Source organism: Crocuta crocuta, unplaced genomic scaffold, assembly GCF_008692635.1.
Source record: "Crocuta crocuta isolate KB4526 unplaced genomic scaffold, BGI_CrCroc_1.0 scaffold11, whole genome shotgun sequence".
NCBI classification, from domain to species: Eukaryota; Metazoa; Chordata; class Mammalia; order Carnivora; family Hyaenidae; genus Crocuta; species Crocuta crocuta.
In genome coordinates this window covers 6080938-6106170 of record NW_027528624.1, presented here as the reverse complement: position 1 = coordinate 6106170, position 25233 = coordinate 6080938, and the positions used below count along the sequence as shown (strand labels likewise).

General features: G+C 45.9%; 1 protein-coding gene across 1 annotated transcript in view; it reads right to left on the bottom strand.

Moving 5' to 3' along the window:
• Positions 1 to 25233, bottom strand: part of MAP3K4 (mitogen-activated protein kinase kinase kinase 4) — a 67100-nt gene that overhangs the window by 9056 nt on the left and 32811 nt on the right. The window contains exons 5-20 of the mRNA XM_077755077.1: positions 24290 to 24386; positions 22074 to 22190; positions 20143 to 20242; positions 19954 to 20037; positions 18441 to 18707; positions 17060 to 17209; positions 14517 to 14678; positions 13896 to 14029; positions 13138 to 13216; positions 12343 to 12421; positions 8885 to 8995; positions 7813 to 7876; positions 4660 to 4760; positions 3960 to 4040; positions 1432 to 1623; positions 303 to 373 (exon numbers count right to left, since the gene is read on the bottom strand). Of these exons, the coding sequence (XP_077611203.1) occupies positions 303 to 373; positions 1432 to 1623; positions 3960 to 4040; positions 4660 to 4760; positions 7813 to 7876; positions 8885 to 8995; positions 12343 to 12421; positions 13138 to 13216; positions 13896 to 14029; positions 14517 to 14678; positions 17060 to 17209; positions 18441 to 18707; positions 19954 to 20037; positions 20143 to 20242; positions 22074 to 22190; positions 24290 to 24386 (1889 nt within the window). The remainder of the gene's footprint in view (positions 1 to 302; positions 374 to 1431; positions 1624 to 3959; positions 4041 to 4659; positions 4761 to 7812; positions 7877 to 8884; positions 8996 to 12342; positions 12422 to 13137; positions 13217 to 13895; positions 14030 to 14516; positions 14679 to 17059; positions 17210 to 18440; positions 18708 to 19953; positions 20038 to 20142; positions 20243 to 22073; positions 22191 to 24289; positions 24387 to 25233) is intronic.

The window sequence follows — 25233 nt, the reverse complement described above, 5'->3', positions numbered from 1 at the left end:
CGGTCTTCTCCACCTGCTCCCCGTTAAGATGCTACTGCTCACTGTGCTCTGGGCCCACAGCTAAGTCTGCCTGCCTCCCGGTGTGGCACCCAGCGTACCTGCGAGGGGGCAGAGCGGTCAGGTACTGGTCTTAGCCCCCTCCCTGGGGTCAGACTGCTCTGCTGTCTGTGTGTCTGGTCAGATCACTCAACCTGAAGGCCCCCAGGTGGGCTGTGGGGGATAAGAGCCTCATCAACAAGCCTCTGTCATGCTGAGAGGCGTCACACAGAAGGAAGGGCCTCCCCGAAGGCCAGACCACTCACCTCCTTCATAGCCATCAACTCGCCGGTGTCGACACTGATACAGGTGTAGACCTTTCCATACTGCCCCTCCCCTGTGAATAGAACAAACACACTGCTCTCAGTCACCAAAGCTAGGTCATCTTAAGTCACGCAGATGTATAATAATCTTGTGAATTCTGGATCCACAGTCAGACAGCTACAATTACGCTTACCTACAGTCTACTACTGCACGACCCAAAATGTTTCAGAACGTTCCCCAATAACTGAAGGCAATCTCTTCGCTGGGCTTTACCTGTAAATACCTATACAGAGTAGAGGAGACTTCGGCAAAGCCCAGAAGAGGTCTGAAGGTGCACACTTCTGAGCCCTTATGACCCTCCAGGAGGTCAGGGTCCGGGGGTCAGGGTGGGGCACAGGAGTAGCCAGTTGTAAGACTAAGCACATGGGAAGTCTAACTGTGCCCATCACTGCACATCAGGTGTGCAGGAGTGGGTGCTGTACCAACGTACTTTTGGGGACATTAAACTGAGGGCACACATGGCTAAGACTGGTAACAGTAATTAATAACATTTCTAAAGCACTTGATTGTTTTCAGTGTTTTTTTCCATTATGAATAGTTCCACGGAGACTTCAGAGTCCCCAAGGCTCACAGAGTCCTATATTACAGCTGTGTTGGCCTTGTCAGACCTAAATGCTCCACAGAGTGATGCATTTAAAAGAGGGAAGGATCTAGAACATCATCAGGCTCCTTCTGTCACACAATATCCCATTAGTTATTTCACCTGGAAATTAATTATTAGGCAATGTTTTAGGGAAGACTGTCTCTATTTGCATCCAGTCTCTCTCCAGTAATATTCTTGAGGGAACACGCTCAGAAGAGTATCAGCTGGAGCAAATGGGCAACTGGCAACTTGTGGAGTTATCATCAAGCAAAGCCAATCAATTTACTGAACCACTTAAACATCTAAAATCCCCTCTCCTAATGCTCTTAGGACAAGTTTTACAGATATATTACATATACACAAAAACCAGAACTCTCTGCAAAAGATCTGCTATGTCTATAAGAGAAAACGTCTTTAACCTAAAGGCGTGCAATTACTGCCATTTCTAACAGAGGCGACCTTTGTGTCATGTTCCTCAATTTCCTTACCAATTTTGTTTCCTCTTTGCCACTTGAAGGTCACCTTCCTCAAGCCTACGTGCATAACATTATCATAAGATTTAGGGGTATCACAAACTTGACCAATGATATTCTTTCTCCTCATTTCTCGATACCTCTTTTCTTCGAACAATCGGACCGACTTCTGGATAGCTTCTATGGGTCCTTGTTTGGAAGCAGTGTCTGCAGAGAGAATCACAATCGCAAGAGTCCCAGTCACTAGCAGGGAGTCAATGTCTGGCAAATAACCAGAGAAACAGAGCACTGCCGCACGGCAAGGGGCACCGCGCAGGACCACCGCCTAACAGCAAGGGACACCGCGCACAAGCACTGCCGCACAGCCAGGGGCACTCCGCGCGAGCACCGCCGCACGGCAAGGCTTATCATCTTGTGCTCAGATACATGGCAGGTGCATCCAACAGCTCCCGGGCACCCCACCCCCCCGCACAGGCACACATGTAAACTACAGGCTGCCCAGGCACAGCAGACACCTTCCTGCCCACAGGCTGCTGCTCAGTAACCCCCCACCTGCCTCCAGTCTCTCCTGTCTCCAATCCACTCTCATTGGCCAGAACTATCTAACACGTATCGTCTGACCATGTTCTTTTTCTACTCAAATTTCTTTCATGGTTCTCAACAACCTGTTTACCAAAAATCTAAGCCCTTCCTCTGGTATTCGAGGCCCTGCAGAATTTCGACCCAGTTTATCTTTCCCAGTTCACTTTACAAGTATTCTCCTACCACAGGCCCCAGACAAGCCAAACCAAACAGACTCCTGGAACACGCCAAGCCCTTCCCCACTGCCAAGCCTATATTCCCACTTTCCTGTGTGCCTGAAAAGCCTACTTCCCACCACAGTGCCTAGGGAGTAATCTCACCCCTCACAGCTTGGCTGAAGCCCCCTACCTTTTCTAGGAAGCATCTCTGATGAGAAGGGAATTAAGTTGTCCCTTCTCTGAAAAGAGTCCAGAGCAAAGGCTCTGGAACCAGCATGCCTGGGATAAAGCCCTGGCCTTGCTGTTTTCCACGTCTGACAACGGGCAAGTTAATTGACTTCTTTATATATCCAATTCCTCATCTGTGAAATGGGAGTAAAAGATCTCAAGCAGAGAGCTATCTTGAGTATTTAATGAAATCGTACGTATAAAGCGCTAAGCCTTGTGCCTGGGACACAGCCAGACTGAGTAAGAGTTAGCTACTGTTACTCCTCTTCCTTACTGTTTCATCCGGTTCTACATGTCTAGTTCTCCAACTTATTTGATCACGACTGACAGTGAGAAGTAACTTTTACACACACAGGTATCGAAACAACAGTTTCATAGAACAGTGAAACAGACTCCAGCCTGTTTTTTTTAATGGACTTTACAACCCACCTAACCGATGGGTCACAGCCCATAATGTGAAGGGCACTGCTTCATACATGTCCCCCTGACAGCACCTCATACCACATCCTAGCTAAGAGCCTGAACTTTCTGGCCAGCAAAGAGATCATTGAGAACCATGATGGCTGTAAGGTTAATGCGAGAAGAGAAATTCCCAAAGGTCCATCATGTTCTAATTACAGTTTCTTACAACAACCATTTCCTTAAAACATGAATCGCTGTTTCCTTTGCCTCAGTGTATGACACATCAAGTCTACTCGGCTCTGAACAAGACTTCACAGCCAAGAGGCCATGGACTTCACGGTCATACACTTCTGGGAAAGGCTTTTTTTTTTCTTTTTTTACAGTAAAAATTTCTCAAGGTTTCTCCATCTTTGTTAATGTGACCTGTAACTCTCCCAAGAGTTCCCAAGTTCTCCTGACCACAAAATATTTGTTTTGAAAATCACCCCAAAGACCTGGTATGCGTGGGAGCCACGGGTCATGTGAGAACTACTGGAGACCCTCTTACCCTCTTGTCTCTTCTTTAGACACTGGGCCTCTGGGTATGTTTTTATTCTGTACTCTGCCCCCTGGCTTAATGCAGACCTGTTTTTCCTTTAAAAGCCAGCTCAAGCCTCACTCCTTCATGAAGGCCCCCCGACTATTCTCGGCTTTAGTGGGCAACATACTTCCAAGGGGTGCTGAGAGGCAAGAGCACTGGACTCAGACAGAAGTGGTGCATGGACGGTGGCCCAGTTATCACCTTGGCCAAACATCTGGATTCTCAGAAACTTTATCATGTAGCCTAAGATATGAACGGTTATTCATTTCACAAATATTAATTATATCCCTACCATGTACAAAGAATTCTGCCAAGGGCCTACCCAACGTGACATATAGAATTAACAATCACACTTGCTTAAAGAATACAAAAATGCATAGAACATGTTCCGGATCCAAAGGCGCTTATAATTTATTATAAAAAATAGGAAACATAGACAAACATAGCACACACAAAAAAGTGATGTCACAGGTCTAAAAGAAATCACTACATGTTAACACAAAAGGCCTAATAATTCAAAACCTAAAGCATATTTTAGCTGAAACTGTTCACTTTATGCTTAAACATTTTAAGTGCAACATTCTCTCTCTTACCCTTAGTCTGGCTGATAAGTGTCCGAAGTTCCCAACTTCTTCGAGCTGACCCACTGCAATCACCTTTTGGATATGCTGGTTCTGCAGGAAGTATGTTTTTCACACAAATTAAGATTTATGAAACAGATACAGCTGATGTAATTGAGAGCAAGATGCAATTGGTGAGTGGTAATGATCAGTTACCATCAACCTGTCCTTTCTGGTAGGTAACCTCTAGTTGACATGAGTATGAGAAGCTGTCTCTACAATCAATTCCACAAAAGTCTACCAAGCTAAGGAGCTATCAATGGTGTTATGTGACTTTACGTAAACTTTTCGTAAGTCACAGAAAACGATACTGAGCAGACATTAGATTGTTTAGTCCCGTCCCCCAAGAGGCCCTGCGTGCTAATAAAACCTTAGCACACGAATAACACACACAGGGTCGGGTTTGGTTTTTTAAGTGAATTAAGAGTGCTTGGCAATTAAAGTATCAGAGATAACGATTTTTAAAAAGGCAACAAAAGCAGACGTAGAAAGTGCAACTACAACTAAAAAAAGGCATCTGTGTGTAAAAGGCAGCAGCCAAGCATCAAATATTCTAGAGCTCTGCCGCCGCCTCCTTAATCTTCACTTCTTCCTACGGCATAAACAGCGGAAACCGGTGCACTGAGGCGGAGGATTCGGCTGGTCAGGCTCACGGCCGAGGCCTCACACTCACCATCGCGCTCCTCGGTGGGGCTCGAGTGGCGGCTCAAGGACCGAAACTGTAATTCTGCAGCGATGGAAGCCAGCCGGTCATTCTCAGGGACGCTGGAACCCCTGTTTTCGGTATTTTTAAAAATTCAGCTGTCATTTCGGTGGAAATCCAAATGAAAGCTCTGTGAGATTCTTCCAGAGTGGTGATTCTCAACTTGGGGTAATTTTGCCCACTGGGGACCCTGGCATCTAGCAAGCAGAGGACAATGCAAAGGACAGCCCCAGAGAAGGAATCATGCACCCTGAAAAAGGGCGCTGCCACTGAGAAACCCTTCTCTAGGGCTGGGTGGGCAGTCAGATTTTTATCCGCCACTGCTGACACACGAGAACCTGTCTGCATAAATACTTTTTTAAGTTAAAAACAGCAAAACTAAAGCAAAAACAGTATTTAACGAAGTCCCATTGACTTGTAGGGAAAGCTCCACCATTTTGGCCCAAGATGGATAAAAATTGACTAATGAGTCAAACTGGCTAACATTTAAAATTATGATCATACTATATATTTATAGGCTTAATTCCGTTTAAAATGTAAAATTATTACATGATTCAAAAGACTTTGAAGCTAACAAGACGGAAGGGAGCACCTAGCGACTCCGTAAGCAGCAGCCAAGCAAAAGTGCACGACAGCAAGAACTTAGCATGAAAAGAACAAGGTTAATTTGCTGCTTTTCCAGAATAAAGTTAAGTGTGTTTAGAAATCCAGAACGAACCCAAAAAGAGTAAAGCCCAGAATTAAATAAGGGCAGTGTTAACACTGTAATTCAAATAATACACACTAAGTATGGCATTAGTGTGTTAACAAGTTTAGTATTTTGTACGTGGACGATAGTGTGAAGTATGGTAGCATTTATGCTCTTTTTCATGATATGCGGAATGGGTTGAAGGCAACGAGGTCTACTGAGCAGATGTTCACAAATGATGCCCTAGGCAACGCTTTTTTATTTCCCTAAACTCTCAAATCCAGTGTGACCCTTCTAACATCACTGATACGGAAGTAACGAAACACACAACTCCTAAACCAAGGACAGGTCCCTCAACACCCCCATTTTCCTGATTGCTCAGACACGAAATCTGCCAATTCCACATCGTCGGAGATTTTTGCTAGGGTAAATGGTAAAAAATATCCTTAAATGAAGTAGTGTGCCCGTGAATGTTTAACTACCGTGGAGTCCTACAATTTCAGTGGCGGAACAGCCCGCTTGCCACATTCCTGAAAAATTAACAATCAGTCTCAAATCCGGTAAGAGCCAGCTCCAATGAGAACACCGCACACAAGTTCTATAAACAATGGTAAGATAATTGAAGCCCGGCCTGTTCCCTAAGTCAAACCCAACCAAATCAAATAATTTACTGGATGCCTTGGCGCACAGGGACATCTCACGTGGCCAGTAGGCTTCTGAGACGGGGGAGGCAGCTGCCCACCAAGAGACTGGGGCAGTGCCACGACCCCACAGTCCCGGCCTCGTGTAGCTTCCCCGCAGCACAATCGCAAACCCAGGGCGGTACAACACTGCGGCTGAGCACATGACGGGGCCCACCACCCAAGTCCCCCGTCAGCTGAAATAAGCACGTGCAGGGCCGGGACGCAGGTGGCCCTCGCTGCCCTCGGCGCGCCATCACGGGTAGCCACCAGAGTCATGGGGGCCTCGTCCTCTGGACACACTGGCCGTCGAGACAGCACACTGTTATGGTGGGGAAATCTCTGCGTGTCAAGACTCATCAGAAAAACAGAGAATAATTAGGAGATGCTGCTCGTACCGAGCTGAGACCAACCTCTGCAAAGCCTAAGACTAAATGCACAAGAAGGCCAACCACAGGTACTTGGCTTTTTCAGACTAAACTCTGCTCAGTGTACCATTCCTCCAACTCACAAACGCCTTCGGCCATAGTTCATGACCCTCCAGAATGGGGCGCTCCTCCCCCGTCTCCGGTTCTGCAAGAATGCTGTGAGGACCTGGACACAGCAGGTGTGGGAGCCTCCACCAGCATCTGGGGGAGAGTTCTGGAGTCTGCACTGGGGGGCAGGTCACTGCCCTTAACCCTGTGTGACACTCCAATAAAAAACACTGCTTCAAGAACACCATGTGGAAACGTCTGCCCTGAAACGCTCTACACACATGAAGACGGTGAAGGGGAGTCCACTTACTGTTAACTGTTAATGGTTTTAGTGGACAGCGTTAAGCTGTAACATATGTGGCATTTTTTAGGTTATAGATGTTTATCAGTGCAGGTGAGGAGCATCTGTTATTTCAATGAAGGAGAACAATGGAAATGTAGAAACCTTAGACTACTATGAAATAAGTCTAAATACATTTCGGTGTATTTTCAGTTCTAACGCTGTATGTCATTTTTCTGCCAATGACATACTTGAATCTTTTACGAGCACGGAGTTTCTGTACAGTTTTGTCTTTTTTGATCAGATTACCCCCAACCCCTGGAGTCCAACTCTATCACCACCTGTATCAGAAAACGAGAATAGGGATGGTGTGTCCCCTCTGCCAGATGGAGGGGGTAGAATTAAGAGTGTCCGAATGTCCCTTCTCCACCAAGTGTAGGAGAACTTGCTGAACTACTGTCAAAATGACTAGAACGGGTACAGAGGTTTCATGCAGCAAACCTCCAGTTTTCTGGAGCTTGCCAAGTGTCTGATAGCCTCTCTAGTAATGACACTTTCTCCGTATAAGATACAAACCCCATGAACTCATTTTCTCACTTTTATAAACTACTTCTAATCAACAACTATACAGACGAGGAGAGTTGGTCAGGAAAGTGACCCTCCTCAGAAGCAAACCCCCACCTGACAGTATTAACTAGATGCCGTCTCCGAACGACCCTGGGGCGGGACCCCTCAGGAAAGGCACAGCTTGCCAAAGTTCTCCTGTCCCCTTCGGTGGGAACCAGGTTCTCTCGTCTGATACTCTCTGTAACTTGTTACTGGTCATTTTGGTTAATATTAGCCCCAAAGAAATATTAAATCAGGTGGACTGTCTACTCGTGCGGCTGAGTGCGAGAGCCTTTGGGGTGGGGACACCTTGTGAGCGGATCCCAAGCTGAGGTCACTGCGGACGTGCGCAGAAGGGGGCCCGGGGACGTGGCGCCGGTGCAGGGTGACTACCTGGTGTCATGGGCACTGCTGATGGGTTTGGGCGGCGCAGCGTCGCTGCCGGAGGGCCNGAGTGCTGGGACGAGAAGAGAAGCTTCAGGAACACAGGTGAGCAAAAGAAATGGACTCTCGAATGGTTTCAGAAATAAAATAGGGTGAGGAAGGGGAAAATATTTAAAATTATAAAATGCAAATTTTTCTTTGAGATTCAGGTCTAAGTATGAAAAAGAAAAAACGTTATTTTGAAAAATAATTGTGGTCTTTTCCTAGCAAATTGTCAAATAAAATTAACTTTTAAAAAGTGATCCTACGGGGCGCCTGGGTGGCTTAGTCGGTTAAGCGTCCGACTTTCGCTCAGGTCATGATCTCGCGGTTTGTGGGTTTGAGCCCCACGTCGGGCTCTGTGCTGACTGCCAGCTCAGAGCCTGGAGCCTGTTTCAGTCTGTGACTCCCTCTCTCTCTGACCCTCCCCTGCTCACGCTGTCTCTCTCTCTCTCTCTCTCCTAGAAATAAATAAAAAACATTAAAAAAAAAAATTAAAAAGTGATCCTACAGCGGAGAGAAAATGCTCACTCCCTCAAGATGCAGAAATGCCACCACATTTGAGGGAAAGACTTGGTACGAGAGTTCCAGAACTCACTTTAGTATTTAAGTTGCTCTGAGGTTACATAACATGCATAAAAATCAAGACTGAAAAGATCACTCCAATGGTTTCTCCACTTTGACAGTTAGGATTGTTTTCCATATGTTTACTATGTTATACACACTCATATTTGTCTTCCTAAGTTTATTTTCAAAGAAGAGAAAAAGAATTATTCCAAAGCTGGTCAGCATTTAGCAGCTTGAAGTTTTAAATAAGCGGAGACACTAAGTTATCTTGAAAGGAACAAGTCTGTCACAAACTTGCATGTCTTTTTCTATTGCAGCTAAGGCACTGTGGTGTATCTTCAAGATAACACAACCAAGAGCTTTTTAAAAAGTAGGAAGAACACAGAAAGGATACTTAGTTACCAGAGCAAGCACCCAGGAGCCGTGAGAGCTGAGCATGCGCATCAGAGGAGGAGCCATAAAGCAGATGACTAGCTAAGCACCAAATACCTGAATCCCTCTGGGGTCGGGATAATCAGATGTGGGTTAGGAGGGTCACTGTGGCATCGCGGCACCTTCACGGGACGGGGACTGTTCCGATGGATGGCTGCCGGTGACAACAGAGACATACGCAAAGTGTTAAAGTGGGACGACAGGAGATGCCGAACCAGGCAACTCAGCAGAAACGGGACAGGACTTCATGTTGCTGGTGACCAAAATAAATCCATTATGTAAGTAAGAAAATCGTATCGCACATTTACTAATATTGTGGAAAACGTCCCTGTTTAAAAGTTAATAAAAGTTATATCACACAAACTTTTAGCCATCGAAAAGAATCCTTAACATCCTGGAGAAAAAGCACACAATGGACGCAGAGCAAACAACTTGACCATGTTACAGAGATGTGGCAGCTCTAGTGAAAAAGAGCTCACTCTGCTAGCTTCGTTTTTAGAAAAGAGTCTGCCCACGCTGATGCTGCAACAGGTTCTGGGCCAGGGAGGGTCCCTGTCATCTTTCTGAGTAGGCGGACTTTTGTTTAATCCCTTTAAATCTAGAACAAGGACGACCAGGCACAGTTTAAACGGGTTACTCTTTTGTTCAGAACACATTTTCTTCTCTTCCTTGTTCAGATATTCTGGTAAATTTGCAATAAAAGTTTTAAGGGACCTTACCTCATGATTACAAAAATGCTGATAATTCTCCTTTCCCCTTAACTAGACAGAACTAGGGTTGCATGCGTGTCATATTTTGTCTGTTTCGACATGACATGTAGTCCCCTTACTTTTGGCTCCATTTTAAGTCTCAAGTTTTTCAATGTCATATTTTCTCTTTATGTGAATAATTTTATTCCACATGTCTTATTTACCCTATGATATGCTTTATCCTAAATGGAAACACTTCCTTCTTCATGGTTCTGGTTTCTTTTCAATAACATTATACAGGAAAGACAAATCTCCAAATGGAGAGATCTGAAGGGAAAACTTACACAATAAAAATTAAGCAACTGTTAAGGAAAAAATCAAGCAATTTGTGTCTCTGGCTCATTATCTCAACAATTACAATAGTAAATAAAAGAACTCCAATAGTAACAAAGGTAAAAAGAAACAAAAAACAGTAAAAATGCTTTGGAGAGGATGGTGATGTCTTTAATTCAGCAAATGTACTGGGAACTTCTGAGTCAAAACTTGCTACAAACTTTCTCCATAAAGTATAAAAGAAAGACGGGCTGCTAAAACACATGTACCCAAGTTTCACGTTCCTCATACATGAAACAGAACATTGAAGAGGATGTATAACCAACTGCTGAGAAACTGTGGGATTTCATTGAAAAGAAAATCCAAACGGCCAATAAACAGAAAACAGATGCTCTAATTTCCTTGGCAGTATTTACTAAAGAGATGCCTTTCAGGGCAAAAACAAACAAAACAAATGTCCCCAAGGAAATGGTGCAAAAAATGGTAATACCCCCATCAAGGACAACCGTGGCCACTGAAGAGAATGAACTGGGTCCATCCCCGTGGACAGGGAGGAATTTCTACAAGCGTCAGGTAAGAAGACCAAGAGATCACTGTAACTTGTATCAGTGTGTGGTTACAGGGGCACGAAGGCACACGAGCACACGGCAGCGAGCGGAGGCCACTCGCCAGCGAGCAGTGGCTACGAGTGCAGAGCATGGGGAGAGAAGACAGTGAACGACAGAACGGCGGCCGCTGTGCTCTCCATTCCCTAACCGCCCCTGTAAGGGAAGGCACGGCACGAGACGCAGACCGCTGCCGTGCACCGAACGCTACAGTTTACAGACTGTCATGACCTCACCGGAGCCTCATTAGCATCTGATTTTAAGCACTTGCAGAGGAACCTCTGTGATGTGGGATGAGCGGCCCCAGGTCAGCAGAGGTCCGGCAATCTGACGCGGGGCTCCCGGCAAGCCACAGGGCCAAGGAGACAAAGGGCACCTCAGGCCCACAGGCGGCACTGCTGACCCACTGTCCCACCGGCAGTTTGCAGAGAGGCACGTGAGGAACCAGTGATCAGCGCCCGTTGGCCGTGATTACCTAGCAACTGTGGGAGGACTGCTTTTACTTCTTTTGTAATATTCTTCTATTTTGAAATTCTTTCTGTGTGGACATCCACTACGTTTCTCTACACACTCTTCCTACGCTGTAACTCTGTCACCACAGAAATGACTCCTCACGTAGGACAAATTTTAAAGAAGTGATTTTTACTGAATTACTGATGATGTATCCTTAGTGAAATATATTAGGAGATCAGATCATCAAAGTTTTTAGGATGATATGATTAATCAAAAATTTAATAATATAGAATGCTACAAAATTGTAACATTATATAAAATGTTCACAGAGTGTTGCAAGTGGTGACTTTCATAACAGCCTTGGGAGAAAAACAGGTATAAAACTGAGTGAACTGTTTTTTAAGTATTTATTTTTTTGAGAGAGAAAGCAAGAGAGCATAAGCAGGGAAGGGGCAGAGAGAGGGAGAGAGAAGATCCCACGTAGGCTCTGTGCTGTCAGAGCAGAGCCTGCTGCCGAGCTTGAACTCACAAACCGTGAGATCGTGATTTGTACCAAAAAAAAGAGTCGATGTTTAACCAACTGAGCCACCCAGGCGCTCCCTGAGTGAATTTTAAAGATCAAGAAACCAAGCATTAAAACCTGGTCTACTAAATTTTCTGTAGCCAGCAAGTACCCTTTAAGATACAGTTCCTTCTGCTCAATAAATTTACCATTTATGAATTATTTTGTATAATGTTGTTTTAAAATTAAGTTTTCATTTTTAGATGCTTACTGCATATAAACACAGTTTTGCCTTTAGTTACTATCTCAAGAATGGGGTAAGGCACGTACTTTTTCTGATACATATTTTGTTTTAAAGTTTGAACATATTCCATAAAACTGTATATTAACTGTGACTGAAAACTCTAATTAAAGTGTATCATAGCATAACTCTTGCGTTTTTTGTTTTCTTTTCTCTTTTTAAGTAAAATCAAATAAGAATTGACTAGGGTAGTGGAAATCAGGTGCCGTCTCAGCTGTAAGAAGGGGGACGGAACAACTACACTCAGCACCTCCAGCAGGAAAGGCTCTTGCTCATTAATGGACAACTACCTCTCCAAGTGCTTCCTTACCAGAAGAAGAGATTTTAAGGGAGAGAACAGAATAGGTGCTGGCATGCAAAAATAGTTAACAAACTGAAATGTGCAGCAGACTTCCCGCAGGCAGTGCATATGCCCTGTGCTGGCATTTTATCTTCCTGCCGGATCTGGGAGGACTGTGGAGTTCTCCACACGCACACCTCATTCCTGAAACTTTCACTGTCGCTTTCCGGAATACTGTTAGAGAACCTGTCCATACCGGGTAAACGGCTGCAATCACAAGAGGATGCGCTTGCCCAGACCAGGAGGTTCCAGGGAAAATGTTCTAACTGCCATCTTACCAAGGTACAGACCTGTAACAGGACTGTGTGGCTTTCCGATCACATGGCCAATACATTCATTCATCAAGGCTTGAAGACTCTAGAAAGCAAGGAAAACAGGAAAGGAGAAGGGAATGAATATTCTCTCAATCAGTAAGCAGCACAAATTAAGCTTTTAGTATATTTAAAAGAAACATGCTCCTTAAGTGAAGATTTTCAAAATTTGTTTAAAAGAAAATAGGTATAAACCTAAACACAAACTGCACCCAACTTATAATAATGATAATATATACAACTCCATTTTTATAAATAAAAACAAACTCACATTCAACTCCCCATAATGCAATGATGTGCACAAGCACATCTTGGCTATTTGAGGCTCAAACAAATGAATGCACATGTTGAACGTCGCCTTTTGGATCTGATGGAATGTACTGGAATAACAGTGATAGTAATTTAACATTCGGCAGTATGCCCTCAAATGGCGCACGCTCGTGTGAACCGGCTAGTCCTGGTCCCTCATTAAACTGCTAAAAAGCAGCAACTAGTAAGTCAGCACTTCATAAAATCCGAAACTGACAAAGATGTCAGAAATGCCAGCCTTCTCAGCTAACCACGGACTCAGCCAGTTGAACGACATTGTTATAAAAAGAACAGAACACGGAATTTCTCACTATGCTGTTAACAGTGCTTTTACATGGGCATTATGAAAACAATATTTAAGAATAGCTACAAAAAATACACAATCAGGAACACTGATCAACTCATTTCTTTAATGGAAAAAAAAAACACCCAAAACTCTAGAATATTCCATACCAAGAAGTCATCTTCTGGCAAAGCTGAAATAAAGGCAGGTTCAATGGCTTGTAGAAAGTCAAAACCTTGGGTTGCCCACCTGTTACATGAAAAAGTTCAGTAATCACAAAACCAAGAAAACACTGCAGCAGTTTCATCCTATACAATACTGAAAAGTAATCTGATTGGAAAATTATGGTCCAAGAAAAAACACACCTTTTGGGGATGAGTAAATTTATAGCACAGTTTTGTGAGAAAAGGACAAACAACTTCTTCGTAAAAGAACTAGTTACCAATTTGTTTCCATCTACATTAATAATAGGCCTAAATTTCACTCATGAGGGAGGGAAAAAAATAGCAATCAGGAAGACCTATCCAAGGAGAAAGTGAACTCCCTTAAAGTTAACTCATTATGGACCAAATTTTGTTGTTAATTTTTATAAGCACTATGGGGTTTGCTGTATTAATAGTTTCATTTAAAAACAAAATAAAGCAAAACCCTGATCACACAGATTCCAAATTGCTCCCTTTCGTGTCAGCTGCTCAGAAATTGCACATAAAATATACAAATGAAATACTCCCAATCCTAAATCCCTTTCATTCCTGCACTTTCCAGGTCCACAGGCTGTTTCAGCACACGCTCACACGCACTTTCTCACTGGCTCCCCCCCCGCCCGCACATGCACAGGGGCGCTTTCTCTCACCACCAACACCCGCCGCCAGAGAGACTGCAGTACTGAGTTACCAGCAGCTCCAGGCAACATCTATGCGGTCATTACCTGGGTCTTGTACCTCGACCGCTCTCGCATTTAGTCAGGACATAGTTCATCCACTTCCGGGCAAAGCTTATATACTTGTCTCCTATCTTCTGTCTAAACTCTCCAGACATCAAACGAACAACTTCTTTATGATACTGTAAGAAGATTTTGTGTATATCAAAATGAAGAAGAAAATAACAATTATACAAATATCTAAACACTACAAATGCCAGGTCTGTGTAAATTGCCACTTTTCTAAAAACAAAAAGCAAAATCCAATTAAAATTTACACATTTTTCAAGAGCGTAAAGAGTTATAGATAATATAGTATCTTCCAGTGCAGCTTTACAATGTTTCATTCATAAGCTGAAGTTACAAATGTACTTTCATGACGATAAACGTCTCTTCTCTTAGAAGGTTTTGACAGTAGAAAGCTATCGGCACAACCGAAGAGCTGGGCAACGCAGGGCAGTCTAGAAGGACGCCAGCGTTCTCCACACTGGGTGGGGATGATGGTATGCCTGGCGAGGCCGTGGTTACCATCGCCAGTGCAGCGCACTGTGCAAGACTCCTGACGCTTCCACGAGTGCACTACAGCAACTGTGAAGCTGCGCTGCGCGTCCTCTCCCTCTCCGCACCTACCTCGAACCCAAAGTTGTAGCCCTGAATCATTGCTTCCCGGTAGTACTGCTGCAGCGTGACAGACTCCGGCTCCTCCACCTCCGCGTCAAATTCCGATGTGAACATGTGGCCCACTCGGTCAATGGCGTCGCTTATTCTGGTGCAAAGCTCCAGCGCGTCATTCTGAAGGGCCCCAAAACATAATTAATCCAAACAAAGCAGCCACCCAGTACCTAGTGTATTTTAGAGGAAGATTTCTTTCATCATCACAGACATTAACTTAACCACTGCAATATACTTTAGCCATTTTTATTCCAGTTATTCAAAAATAAAGGAAATTTATTTATGTACTTATTTTTGTGTTCATTTATATTAGGTATTCTTTAACATCTTATGAAATACAAGAGGAAAAATAAATCCATTAAAATTACTTTAACATTTATTTGTGAGAGAGAGAGACGGAGCGTGAGTAGGGGAGGGTCAGAGAGAGAGGGAGACACAGAATCTGAGACAGGCTCCAGGTTCTGAGCTGTCAGCACAGAGCCTGATGCAGGGTTCGAACCCACGAGCTGTGAGATCATGACCTGAGCCGAAGTCAGAAGCTTAACCGTCTGAGCCACCCAGGTGCCCCCAAAATAAGTCCGCTTAAAACGATAATGTCCAGGGGCCCTGGGTGGCTCAGTCACTTAAGCGTCTGACTTGGTTTTGGCTCAGGTCGTGATCTCAAGGTGTGTGAGTTGGAGCCCCACATAGGGCTCTGCATTGATAGTGTAGAGCCTGCTTGGGATTTTCTCTCCCTCTCTGCCCCTCCCCTGCAATCCCTCACTCTAAAAATAAACTTAAAAAATATAATGCCTAATTACTATGTGGTCTCTGAGTAGATGCCTTCATCTTCAATATTCTGCACACTGACCAGCAGCTGTTTTTCCCCACGGGCTGGTTGCTGAAGTCTAAGTGTGGTTTCAATCCAACACACGGACTCTATTTGTCTTCTCGTCTCCCTGCCACTACGTGCTAGAGGTCCAAGTGTTCTCAGCTGGGCCCGATTTTCCCTGCCTCGTGCCAAGGGGACACTGCAATGTCTACTTGGTTGTCAAAACCTGGGGAGACAGGGTGTGAAACCTATTGGCATCTAGTGTGTGGCACCAGAGATGCTACTAAACACCCTACAAAACGGGACAACTCCCCAAAACAAAGACTTACTGACTGAAAATGGGAATACTGCTGAGGCCAGAAAGCCCTGTGCCCACTCGGGCTTCGGCTGTGTCTGCAGGCAGGACTCCAGAGGCTCCGAGCTGGACCCCTTCCCTGACCCCGACACACACAGGCATGTACACATAGTCTCCATCGGAGCTCCCCCTACATACTGCTCCAAAATGCTCTTCCTAAATCTTCAACAACTCCCTGAGGAGTTAGAAAAAAAATAAAACCCAAAATCTCTTAACATCCTGATTTTTAACCACCTAATTTTACCAGCTTTATCTCCCATGACTCTCTACTGTGTCCCTCATGATGTAGCCAAGTCAGACTATTTGATATTAGGTGAGCGCTCCGCTTCCCCTGACCCAGGGGAATGTTCCTTCCCTGCTTGGATCTTCTGAAATCCTACAAGCTGGAATGCCTCCGTGGTGGTAATTCCCAGATCTCCCTTCTCTTCAGTGTGGCAGTTGAGGTCCATAAGGCCATAAATCCCTGCAGCTCAGGAATAATCACTACCTTATACAATTTTACACTCTCCAGAGTTAACTGACTCAAACCAAAAGAAAAGACAAAGTCCCTTGCCCTGGTATTGGAGTGGGAAGGCAATCAATGAGAGAATGTGTTTCCAGGTAAATAAGACAAATCAGATGGACAGAAGAAAAACAAATGCTTATCAAACTACTTATAATTTCAAGAAGTGCTTCTTCTTCAAGAAGTCAAGCCTTGATGTGACTAAGAAGATATAGCCGACGGCCTGTGGAACAGCCTGGATCAGACTACAACTGATGACTGGGGCACAAGGTAGAAGTGGTGAAAACAGGAAATATCGGGAAAAGAAGGTGAGGCTCTGCTTGCCCTAAACTTGAAAGCCTGCTGCCTGTCTACAACTGCTTTCTCTACTTAGTTTTTGGCTGAAGCATCTGTCAAAGAAAATAATAAAGAAATCTTCGTTTAGATGACACATTACTGACTGGGAGAACCTCCAGCAAATACCGGTAATTGCTAAAGAAGGAACCTGGATTAGAAATAAAGAGACCTAAATCCCAATATCAACTTGGCTACTAACCAACCGCATGCCACTAAGAAACCACATAGCCGTTCAGATTTTTCTCCCTTTCAGTTCCAAAGTCCTACAGCTCCAAGAAAGATCTGGGAAATTTTTAGTTAGGAGGTGGGAAAACGTGTACCGTGAAGAGGGGGACTGGTGAGGGCGATGCCAGGCTTCAGACCCCCTGCATGGTACTGCACTGCTGCGCCCGGACAGAAGTCAGGCACCTAAGGTAGGGGCGGCAGGTGAGGTGGGGGCAGTAACTAAAGTAGGGGAGGCAGGGACGGTCACCGAGGTAGAGGCGGCACTGAAATACCTTTAGCTGCTGCAAAGCCTTGGCGACGAGCGGCTGGCTGGATGTCTGCTCCTGGCGCAGCGCCATGAGCCCCTCGATGCACTGCTGGAAAGCTTTCCTCGGGACCGTGAGACGGGCGGACTGCATCGCAACCAGTAAAAGATTATCCACCTGGAGGAAAACCAAGCACAGGGCTTAAAAACAGACCCACTTAACGGGTCCCCATTCCAGGTCAACCCCTGGTCCAAACACAACGCCAACCTCAGAGAGCTACCGGGCCAGTAACCACCAAGTCAGAAAGCAGTTTCCAAGCAGAGCTACGCCCAGCAGCGGGCACCATGTCTAAGGTCTTCCACACGATAGGGAAGGATCCCAGAGCTGTGTGGGCATGATGTCTCAGAACATCCTAGAACCACAAGTAACTCAATACTCCTGCAGCAGTGTGTGTGTGTCTGTGTGTGTGTGTGTGCATGCTCACGCGCGTGTGTGTTGCACCAGTCCGTGAAGCTGGAAAATGCAGGAATAAGAGAGAGTGATATGAGTGGCTTTCCACGAAACAGGCGAAACGGCCAGTGAGTCACTGTAGTATTTTGCAGAGAGGTGTCATGTGGTCGTAGCTGCCTGTTATAAAGATCATTCTGGAAGGACCCAGCAAACACGCACTTGGAGAGAGGGAAGGTGTGGCTGGGAGTGGGACTGTGCTGTGGTCCAGGATTACAGAGGCTGACTGTGGTGGGGCCCTGGACGGCAGAGAAAGTGTCACAACCCGGACTGCTTCGCGTGTGCTGGGGCTGGTGACTAACCGGAGGGGTGGAAGCACGAGTTTACTGTCACATTCTGGTTTGAACACATGAGTGGACAGAGTACCGTTCACGGAGAGAACACGAACGAGACAGCAGGTGGTGTGGAAGAGACCGCCAGCCGTGTGCTCAGCCGCGGCCGGCCCGACGCAGAACACACGGGGGGCTTCCTCCAGGTTTTAATTAATGAGTTACAGGAACCATCATGGGACCCCTGCTGGGCGGGGAGTACGTAAAAGCCTTCACTACAAAAATGGAAGCTCACAGCAAGTCGGCCGGAGCACAGAAGAGGCAGAATTTCTGAACTGCAGAGTGAACAGGTGAGAGGGCGCCTGTGACCTGAGTACACAGACCACGGCTGAACTCGGAAAAGACATAAATAAAACTCTGAAGGAAGAGTTTTGCATAAGGTGTGTTACAAAAGTAGGAAAACATCGAGGCATACTTGGGGGGACGTCTACACTGGAGACGACTGTGGCAGTTAAAGCAAGCACTCGGGAGCTGCTAACAACTGATTTTCCCTAAAGGTACTGGAAGTCCAGAGCCCTGCTGCAAGGTGGGGGGCGGGGAGCAGTGGGGGCGGAGCCGGGAGTGACACACACCTGCATGCTTCTCAGGGTGTCAACGGTCTCCACCTGAGGCACGATCTTGATGGGCTGTGCCTCCCACGCGGCCCAGCTGTCGTCAGCACCCCGGGCGCGGTCACACTGCTTGGTTAGCAGCAGATACGCATCGATGAGAACATCATCGGACTCTCTGGAGCAGTCCTTTCCTGCGGCGGCATTGAGTAGCTGCAAAATAATGCTCTTCTCCTTAGCGAGAGTGTTTGGGACAAACACCTGCAAGTTTTCCAAGCCGGGAATCTGTACCTGCGAAAGAAATGACCCAAAATCTTAAATTAGGGAATGTCACCCATTACAGAAATGTAATTTAAGACACAAAACACAACCGGGAAAGGACCAGCATGCGCACGGAAGGCACGGAGGGCACCAGGGGCGTCCAGGGCCGCACAGGAGGCAGAGGAGGAGAGCATGGGAGCACTCTGCCTGAGAAGCCCGGGGAAGCCACAGGGCACCCTCCAACCACTGTACTCCCAGTAAGCACGAAAATACCCTTCAGGGGAGGAAGGATGGCCTCAAACAACCCCGATCAGTGCTACTTTGCATTGCTTACAGAAAGTCACCTCACTTGATAAAAAGACAAAAAATGTTAATAGCGGATTCATTAACTATTCTTGGTGGGGACACCATAGAAAGCCTTTATTTTAAAGATCGTTTTAACAAGGAACATGTATGTGACATTGTGCAAATCACACACAAATTCAGGTGGGATAAAATTGTGGGCCTGGAATAAAATTTCCAGTAACGAGACCGTACACAGAGTCTGTCAATGCTCAACGTCCAACCACTTAAATGTGAGTAAATATGGTGACTCAAAAAGGGGGTCCAGTGATGAGTGGGACACTGATGGCAAGCATTCCAATAAAGAGTCTGAAATGTTTCAGGAAGTGTGAGGGTGAAACACAGAACAACTACTTAAAAATCAATGATTATTTTGTTATTTTACATTATTTTGTTATTTTACATTATTATTCTACATATATTAAGTATATGCATAGCTAATTTTAATAGTACAAGTAAATATGTGATGACTTTTATTTGAATTCTTTTTTGTAAATTTTTTTAACATTTATTTTTAAAAAACTTTTTAACGTTTATTTTTTAGAGAGAGAGAGAGACAGAGCACAAGCAGGGGAGGGACAGAGAGACAGAGAGACATAGAATCTGAAGCAGGCTCTAGGCTCTGAGCTGTCTGCACAGAGCTCGACACAGGGCTCGAACCGTGAGATCATGACCTGAACCGAAGTCAGACACTCAACCGACTGAACTACCCAGGTGCCCTGACTTTATCTACATTCTTAAAGCAAGTCAATAAGTACGAAAAACTTTGTTTTTCTAATTATTTCATTGAGAAATTATGAGAAAATCTTTCTACTGGGATCAATACAGCCAGGAGAGCCTAAAATATTTATCATCTGGACCATTAAGATAAAGTCTGTCTGTTTTAGAGAAAAACAAGAAAGGTAAAATATTCCATTTACAGCATCTTATTTACCTTAACAAATTGCTTTGATCTCAGAACGTCGAGAAGGTCTCTGACTGGGGCTGAAAGTACAAACTCTGCTGCTATTTCCAGGTCCTAGGATCACAGTTACAAAGAAAGTTCTTTAGGGTTCGCTTAAACAAACAAACAAAATAAAAGGCAAAGGAAACCTTTTAAACAATCAGTCAGGAGTTAACTCACCTTTCTCAACATTTTGGCAAATCCCAGGGCCTTGGAGGCTCTTTCTCGGGCCTCGTGAAAGAGCTCCTTCAGCGCCCGACTAATCTCTATCACAGACCGCCTGCAAAGTCAGTGCAATCCAGTTAGAGCAAGGGAGTGTGTCAGGAAATAGCAACACAGACGAAGTCAAATCGCATTAACAAAGACTGAAAACTGGATAAATGGGAGCAAGCGATTATTGAGAATGTATCTGAAATACTCAGAAGCTCGCTCTCATGTTTTCTAGAGGGTACTTTTATTCTTTAAATAAGTAAGTCACGTACAATAACCTTCAAATACAGTAAGCTCAATTTTCTAAAGATTTCATTATAATAATTTCTTAAGAGTTTGAGATAAAATTCCTAAAAGTTGACCCCCAACTCAGAATCTTACTAAAAAGGAAAATACAGTGGTGGAATGGTAAATGTTTAACAACTGGCCCCCCCTCAAGTTCCTAGCTTGTATAATGTCTTGTGATTTCTGTGGTGTAAATACTCCCCTCCTTGCTGACTGCAAGCTACCACTGCGACAGCACTGAGCAATGACTGGGGGAGAGGTGTGCACGATCGTACTTTAGCCCCCCGGAGCCAGCACAAGCCAGCGTGAGCCAGCCCCGGCACCCAAGCGCACGTCCGCATGCAAGTGCACACCAGCACCCAAGTGCACACTCGCACACAAGTGCACACAGCACCTGAGCCAGCCCCAGCACCCGAGCACACACCCGCACCCGAGCGCACACCAGCACCCGAGCGCACACTCGCACACAAGTGCACACAGCACCCGAGCGCACACCCGCACACGAGCGCACACCCGCACCCCAAGCGCACACTCACACGTTGAGTGCACACCAGCACCTGAGCCAGCCCCGGCACCTGAGCCAGCCCCAGCACCCGAGAGCACACCCACACGCGAGCCCACACCAGCACCTGAGCGCACACTCGCACACGAGCGCACACCAGCACCTGAACCAGCCCTGGCACCCGAGCGCATTTTTTAGATCCACCACTAATAAGAACCAGAGCAGCCTCTGCATCCTTCTCTAGTTCACCATCTTACATCTCCAACTCCCTGTTTATTATGAATCTACAATGTTACCTCCCAAACCCGCAGGACCTTTTACAAGCTGACTCCTTCTGATTCTCAGCTATTAGTACTGTCCCAGGTAAGAACCTGTGTAAACGCTTCTTTCTTTAACTCTGGCGTGATGACCTCCCAGGTGCTCTGAAACCCAAGATGTGCTTCTCATCAAATTGTGGATGGTGAGAGAAAACATTTCAGCTCTAGAGAAGTCAGTTCCCCTTGAGCATTTCCTAAGGTCGAATCATATGATATCACAGATAACTGGCCACAAATATATGGCTGACACACGTGCCACGAAAACCGCAATTTAACGTGGTCCAAACTGAATACTAACTCGTGGAATTGGAGGAAATGCAAACAGACGTGTAAGCCATGGTTTCATGTACTTGAGCTTCAAGTTCAAGAGAAAGAATAAGCTATGCATAAAAACAATGACCACGCACCAAACGTCTACTGAATGTATTAACAGACTGCTACAGGGTTTTAAAAGACAGAAAGAAACATAATTATTTGATTAGAGACATTCCAGAACACAGGGATGAATGCTCTCCACTCATTTTCAGTCACTTAAAACTCTCTCTCCCTTTCTCAAAAGACACTATTTTCATTAGGCTACTAAATTCTAAATTCACCTTCAAAGAAAATGTCATAGAAAATTCTAACGAAGAGAGTACATGGAAAGATAAGACAGTCATGACCAGAAGTCTTTAGATCTACTATGGAAATCCCCACAGTCCAACCATTTGGTTTGAACAAGGAGCATTCTAGACTCATCACCAAGAGCAGGAGTCTGTGGAATAAGGAAGGGGAGAGGGCAGGAGCAAGGCCACGACCTTATTTCGTCTGAAGCGTTGCTGTCGTCGGCACTGGTCCAGAACTCGGCGCAGCTCTCCTGTAAGCCGAACTCTAGAAAACTTCCTGTCGACTTCAGTAGCATTCCTGCGATGTCACTAAGGGAACAAACGTACAAAAGTAAACCAGAGAAGAAAAACCGTCCTCGCTCTATGTCTTGACTGAGAAGCTGAGAGTTTCGGCTTCTGTTTTAATAGTCTGAGAATCAACAATGGTGAGAATTTTCTTTTACTATAAATAAAATCATGATTAATGTGAAAATGGGGAAATCTCAACTAGGGCATGTATTGATCTTTGTTCTTAAATTATATTCAGAGCAGCTAGGTAATTATTACACAAATGTAATTTTCAACTTAAAAGTCTAAAATAGTATAAAATGGCCTCAAACATATATCTATGCCCTGTTTTTTTAAACACGGGATGTTTTTTTGAAAAGCTTTATAAGCTACATAATGACACAAGAAAACATAGTGAATTCCTTAAATGCAACTGTTTCTACAAATTTCCTCCACAGTTAGCTCTGCCTAGTCCATCAACACGAAATACTCTAGACAGCGGACGCTCCTCGCTGAGTACATATCTAGACACCAGGGTGAATCGTAAGCCCGAGTGTATACAACAATCCAAAATGAGTGAAGTAAGGATCCAACAGCAGCTTCCCCACCTCTACATTCAAAAAGAGGCGCTTCTATCTAGAGGGACAGAGCAGGTGAGCATACAAGCAGTGGCGGGCACCGCGAAAGGGAAGTGCCAGGGGGCCTGTCAGGACACAGGGACGACACCCCGCTCAAGGCCTGGCTGTGCAGGGCCTGCACACAATGCAGGAGTGCAAGGGAGAGAGCAGGGGAAGAGGGGCTCTTGTCAGCAAGGGAACAGAGGAGGGGAAGGGAAGCCCAGGAAGAACAGTGAATGTGACTGGAAGACATGAAGNAGAAAGTGAGCTGGGCCAGGCTGCAAAAGGCCTTGCATGTCCTGCTAAGGGCCCGAACTTCAGTCACTGGGCCGAGAGGTCAGCCTTCAGCAGTAACTGAGTGGGAAAGTAACCTGATTACAGACCTGCTTTCAGAACAGTAGTGGAGTCAAACAGTAGTGGGGGAGGGGACCCACGAAGGGTTTGCCCAACAACTACTGAGTATCTATCTGTTATGTGCTAAGCAGTGAACAGAACCGATAAAACCACCCCAGTGAATACAGGAAAAAACAAGAAGTAAATTAAGAAAGGAAAATATGGAGTAGTTCAGATACCGTTAAGTGCTATGGAGAGAAATAAGAGGAAAGGAAACCAAGAAGTATTTGTGGGTAAGAATTTCCATTTTAAATATGGAAGAGGTGACATTTACACAAAGACCCAAAGGAAGCAGAAAATGGGTCATGAAAATAACGGGAGGGAGAGCAGTCCAAGTAGAGGAACCACCAACTGCAAAGGGCTGGAGGCAAGAGCGTGCCCAGTCTGGGAAAAATAAAGAGGCCACGGTGGCTGTCCAGTAAGGCCGGAGGCCTCGCAGGAGAAAGGGACAGTCAGTGAAGCCAGACCATGTCTGGCCTTACGGGCCATGTTCAGGAACTCTCACTTTTACTGAGGAAGAAGGGAAGCCACTGGAGTCTTTGAACACGAGGAGAAAATGGTCTGATGTACATTTTAACAAGATCAGTCTGGCTGTGGGGTTGAGAATAAACCAAAGGGTGAAGAGCTGAAGCAGAGTCTCCTTGGAGAGTGCCAGCAATCATTCGAGCAAGAGGTGACAGCCTGGGAGGGGGGCACACAAGGAGGGTGTGCAGAGGTCTGACTGGATAAATCCCGCAGGGACTGCCGAAAGGCACAGAGGTCGTGTGGGAGGCAGAGAGAGGAGCCAGGGATCACTCCAAGACTGATGGAACCCAGGAGAATGGCCCAGAAAGGAGACCGCCCAGCACGCAGGGTGCAGCCCCTGCGCAGGGGCCTGAAACGGGTCGGGAACTGTTCAGAACAAGGCACAGGAAGGTGACGTTCAGACACTGTCCCGTACAGACGGTGAAGGACAAGCAACAGATAAAAACAAAAAAAACGACAGGAGGAAATGAGGATGCGGCAAAATTACATGACATGGATTTGTAGTGCAAATGAACAGTAACCTTATAAAAAAATTTCTTCAACAAAGCTTGACAGCCTGGAAACAGAAAATGCAAACAAAGGAAATTACAGGTGAGGCAGAATTACCAGAATTTAAGAGAAGGCAAGATGCTGAAAAGGGCAGTGAAAGCACTTTTTAAGAAGGTGGACTGCCGGAACCTTCTTCCAGACAGGAAGGCAGGGCCTGAAGGGCAGGGGAGTTCAGAGAAAGACTGAGCTGCTCACTCTCAATCCAGGCAGAGGACAGTGAGGGCAGGAGAGGGATTCTGGGTCCTGTGCAGGGAACAGAGAGGGACCGAACAGGCAGAGCTGGAGGGGAAGCTGGGCTGAGCACACAAAGACTTCTACAAGGGGACAGAGGGAATGACCTGGCTGATGAGGCAAGTGAGAGGAGGTGGCGCCCACCCCAGCAGCCAAGTGTAGAGCCCTAGAGCTGAGGGTCGGCAGCGAGGAGGGGATCCCTGGCAGAGATCGCCAAGGCGCACACAGCCTTGGACACTCGGCTCCCGGAGGAGGGACGTCCCTTTGTCCCTTTCCAGATCACTGGAGACCACACTCACCTCCTGTCCGTTCACATGTCTAACCTTGCCCTCGTCAGGAGAGGCCACGGTTAATGTCGCGCTCCCACTGCAGCGAGGAGAGACCCGCACCTGAGGTACCCAGCACCCTGCCGAGGCTGGGACACCGAGGCCTCCACTGCGCCCCTCTTGTGAGGCCTCAGGGTGTCTCTGCTAAGGTAGGGCTCTCAGCCTCGCACCTGGCACTCTGGGAGGGGGAGTTTTGGTTTGGGGGCTGTCCTTGTGCTGTGGGATGTTCAGCAGTGTCACCAGCCTCGAATCAGGAGCACCACCCAGTCATTACAATCAAAACTGTTTCCAGAAGGGGCCAAATGTCCCCACCAGGCAAGCCACCCCCTGCCGAGCAGCCCAGCTCCCAGGACAACAAAACTCAGGAGAGAGATGCACATGCACGTGTGACTGCTTGTCACCTTCACATAATCGAGCATGCACACGTGAAGCAGAGACGGCGGG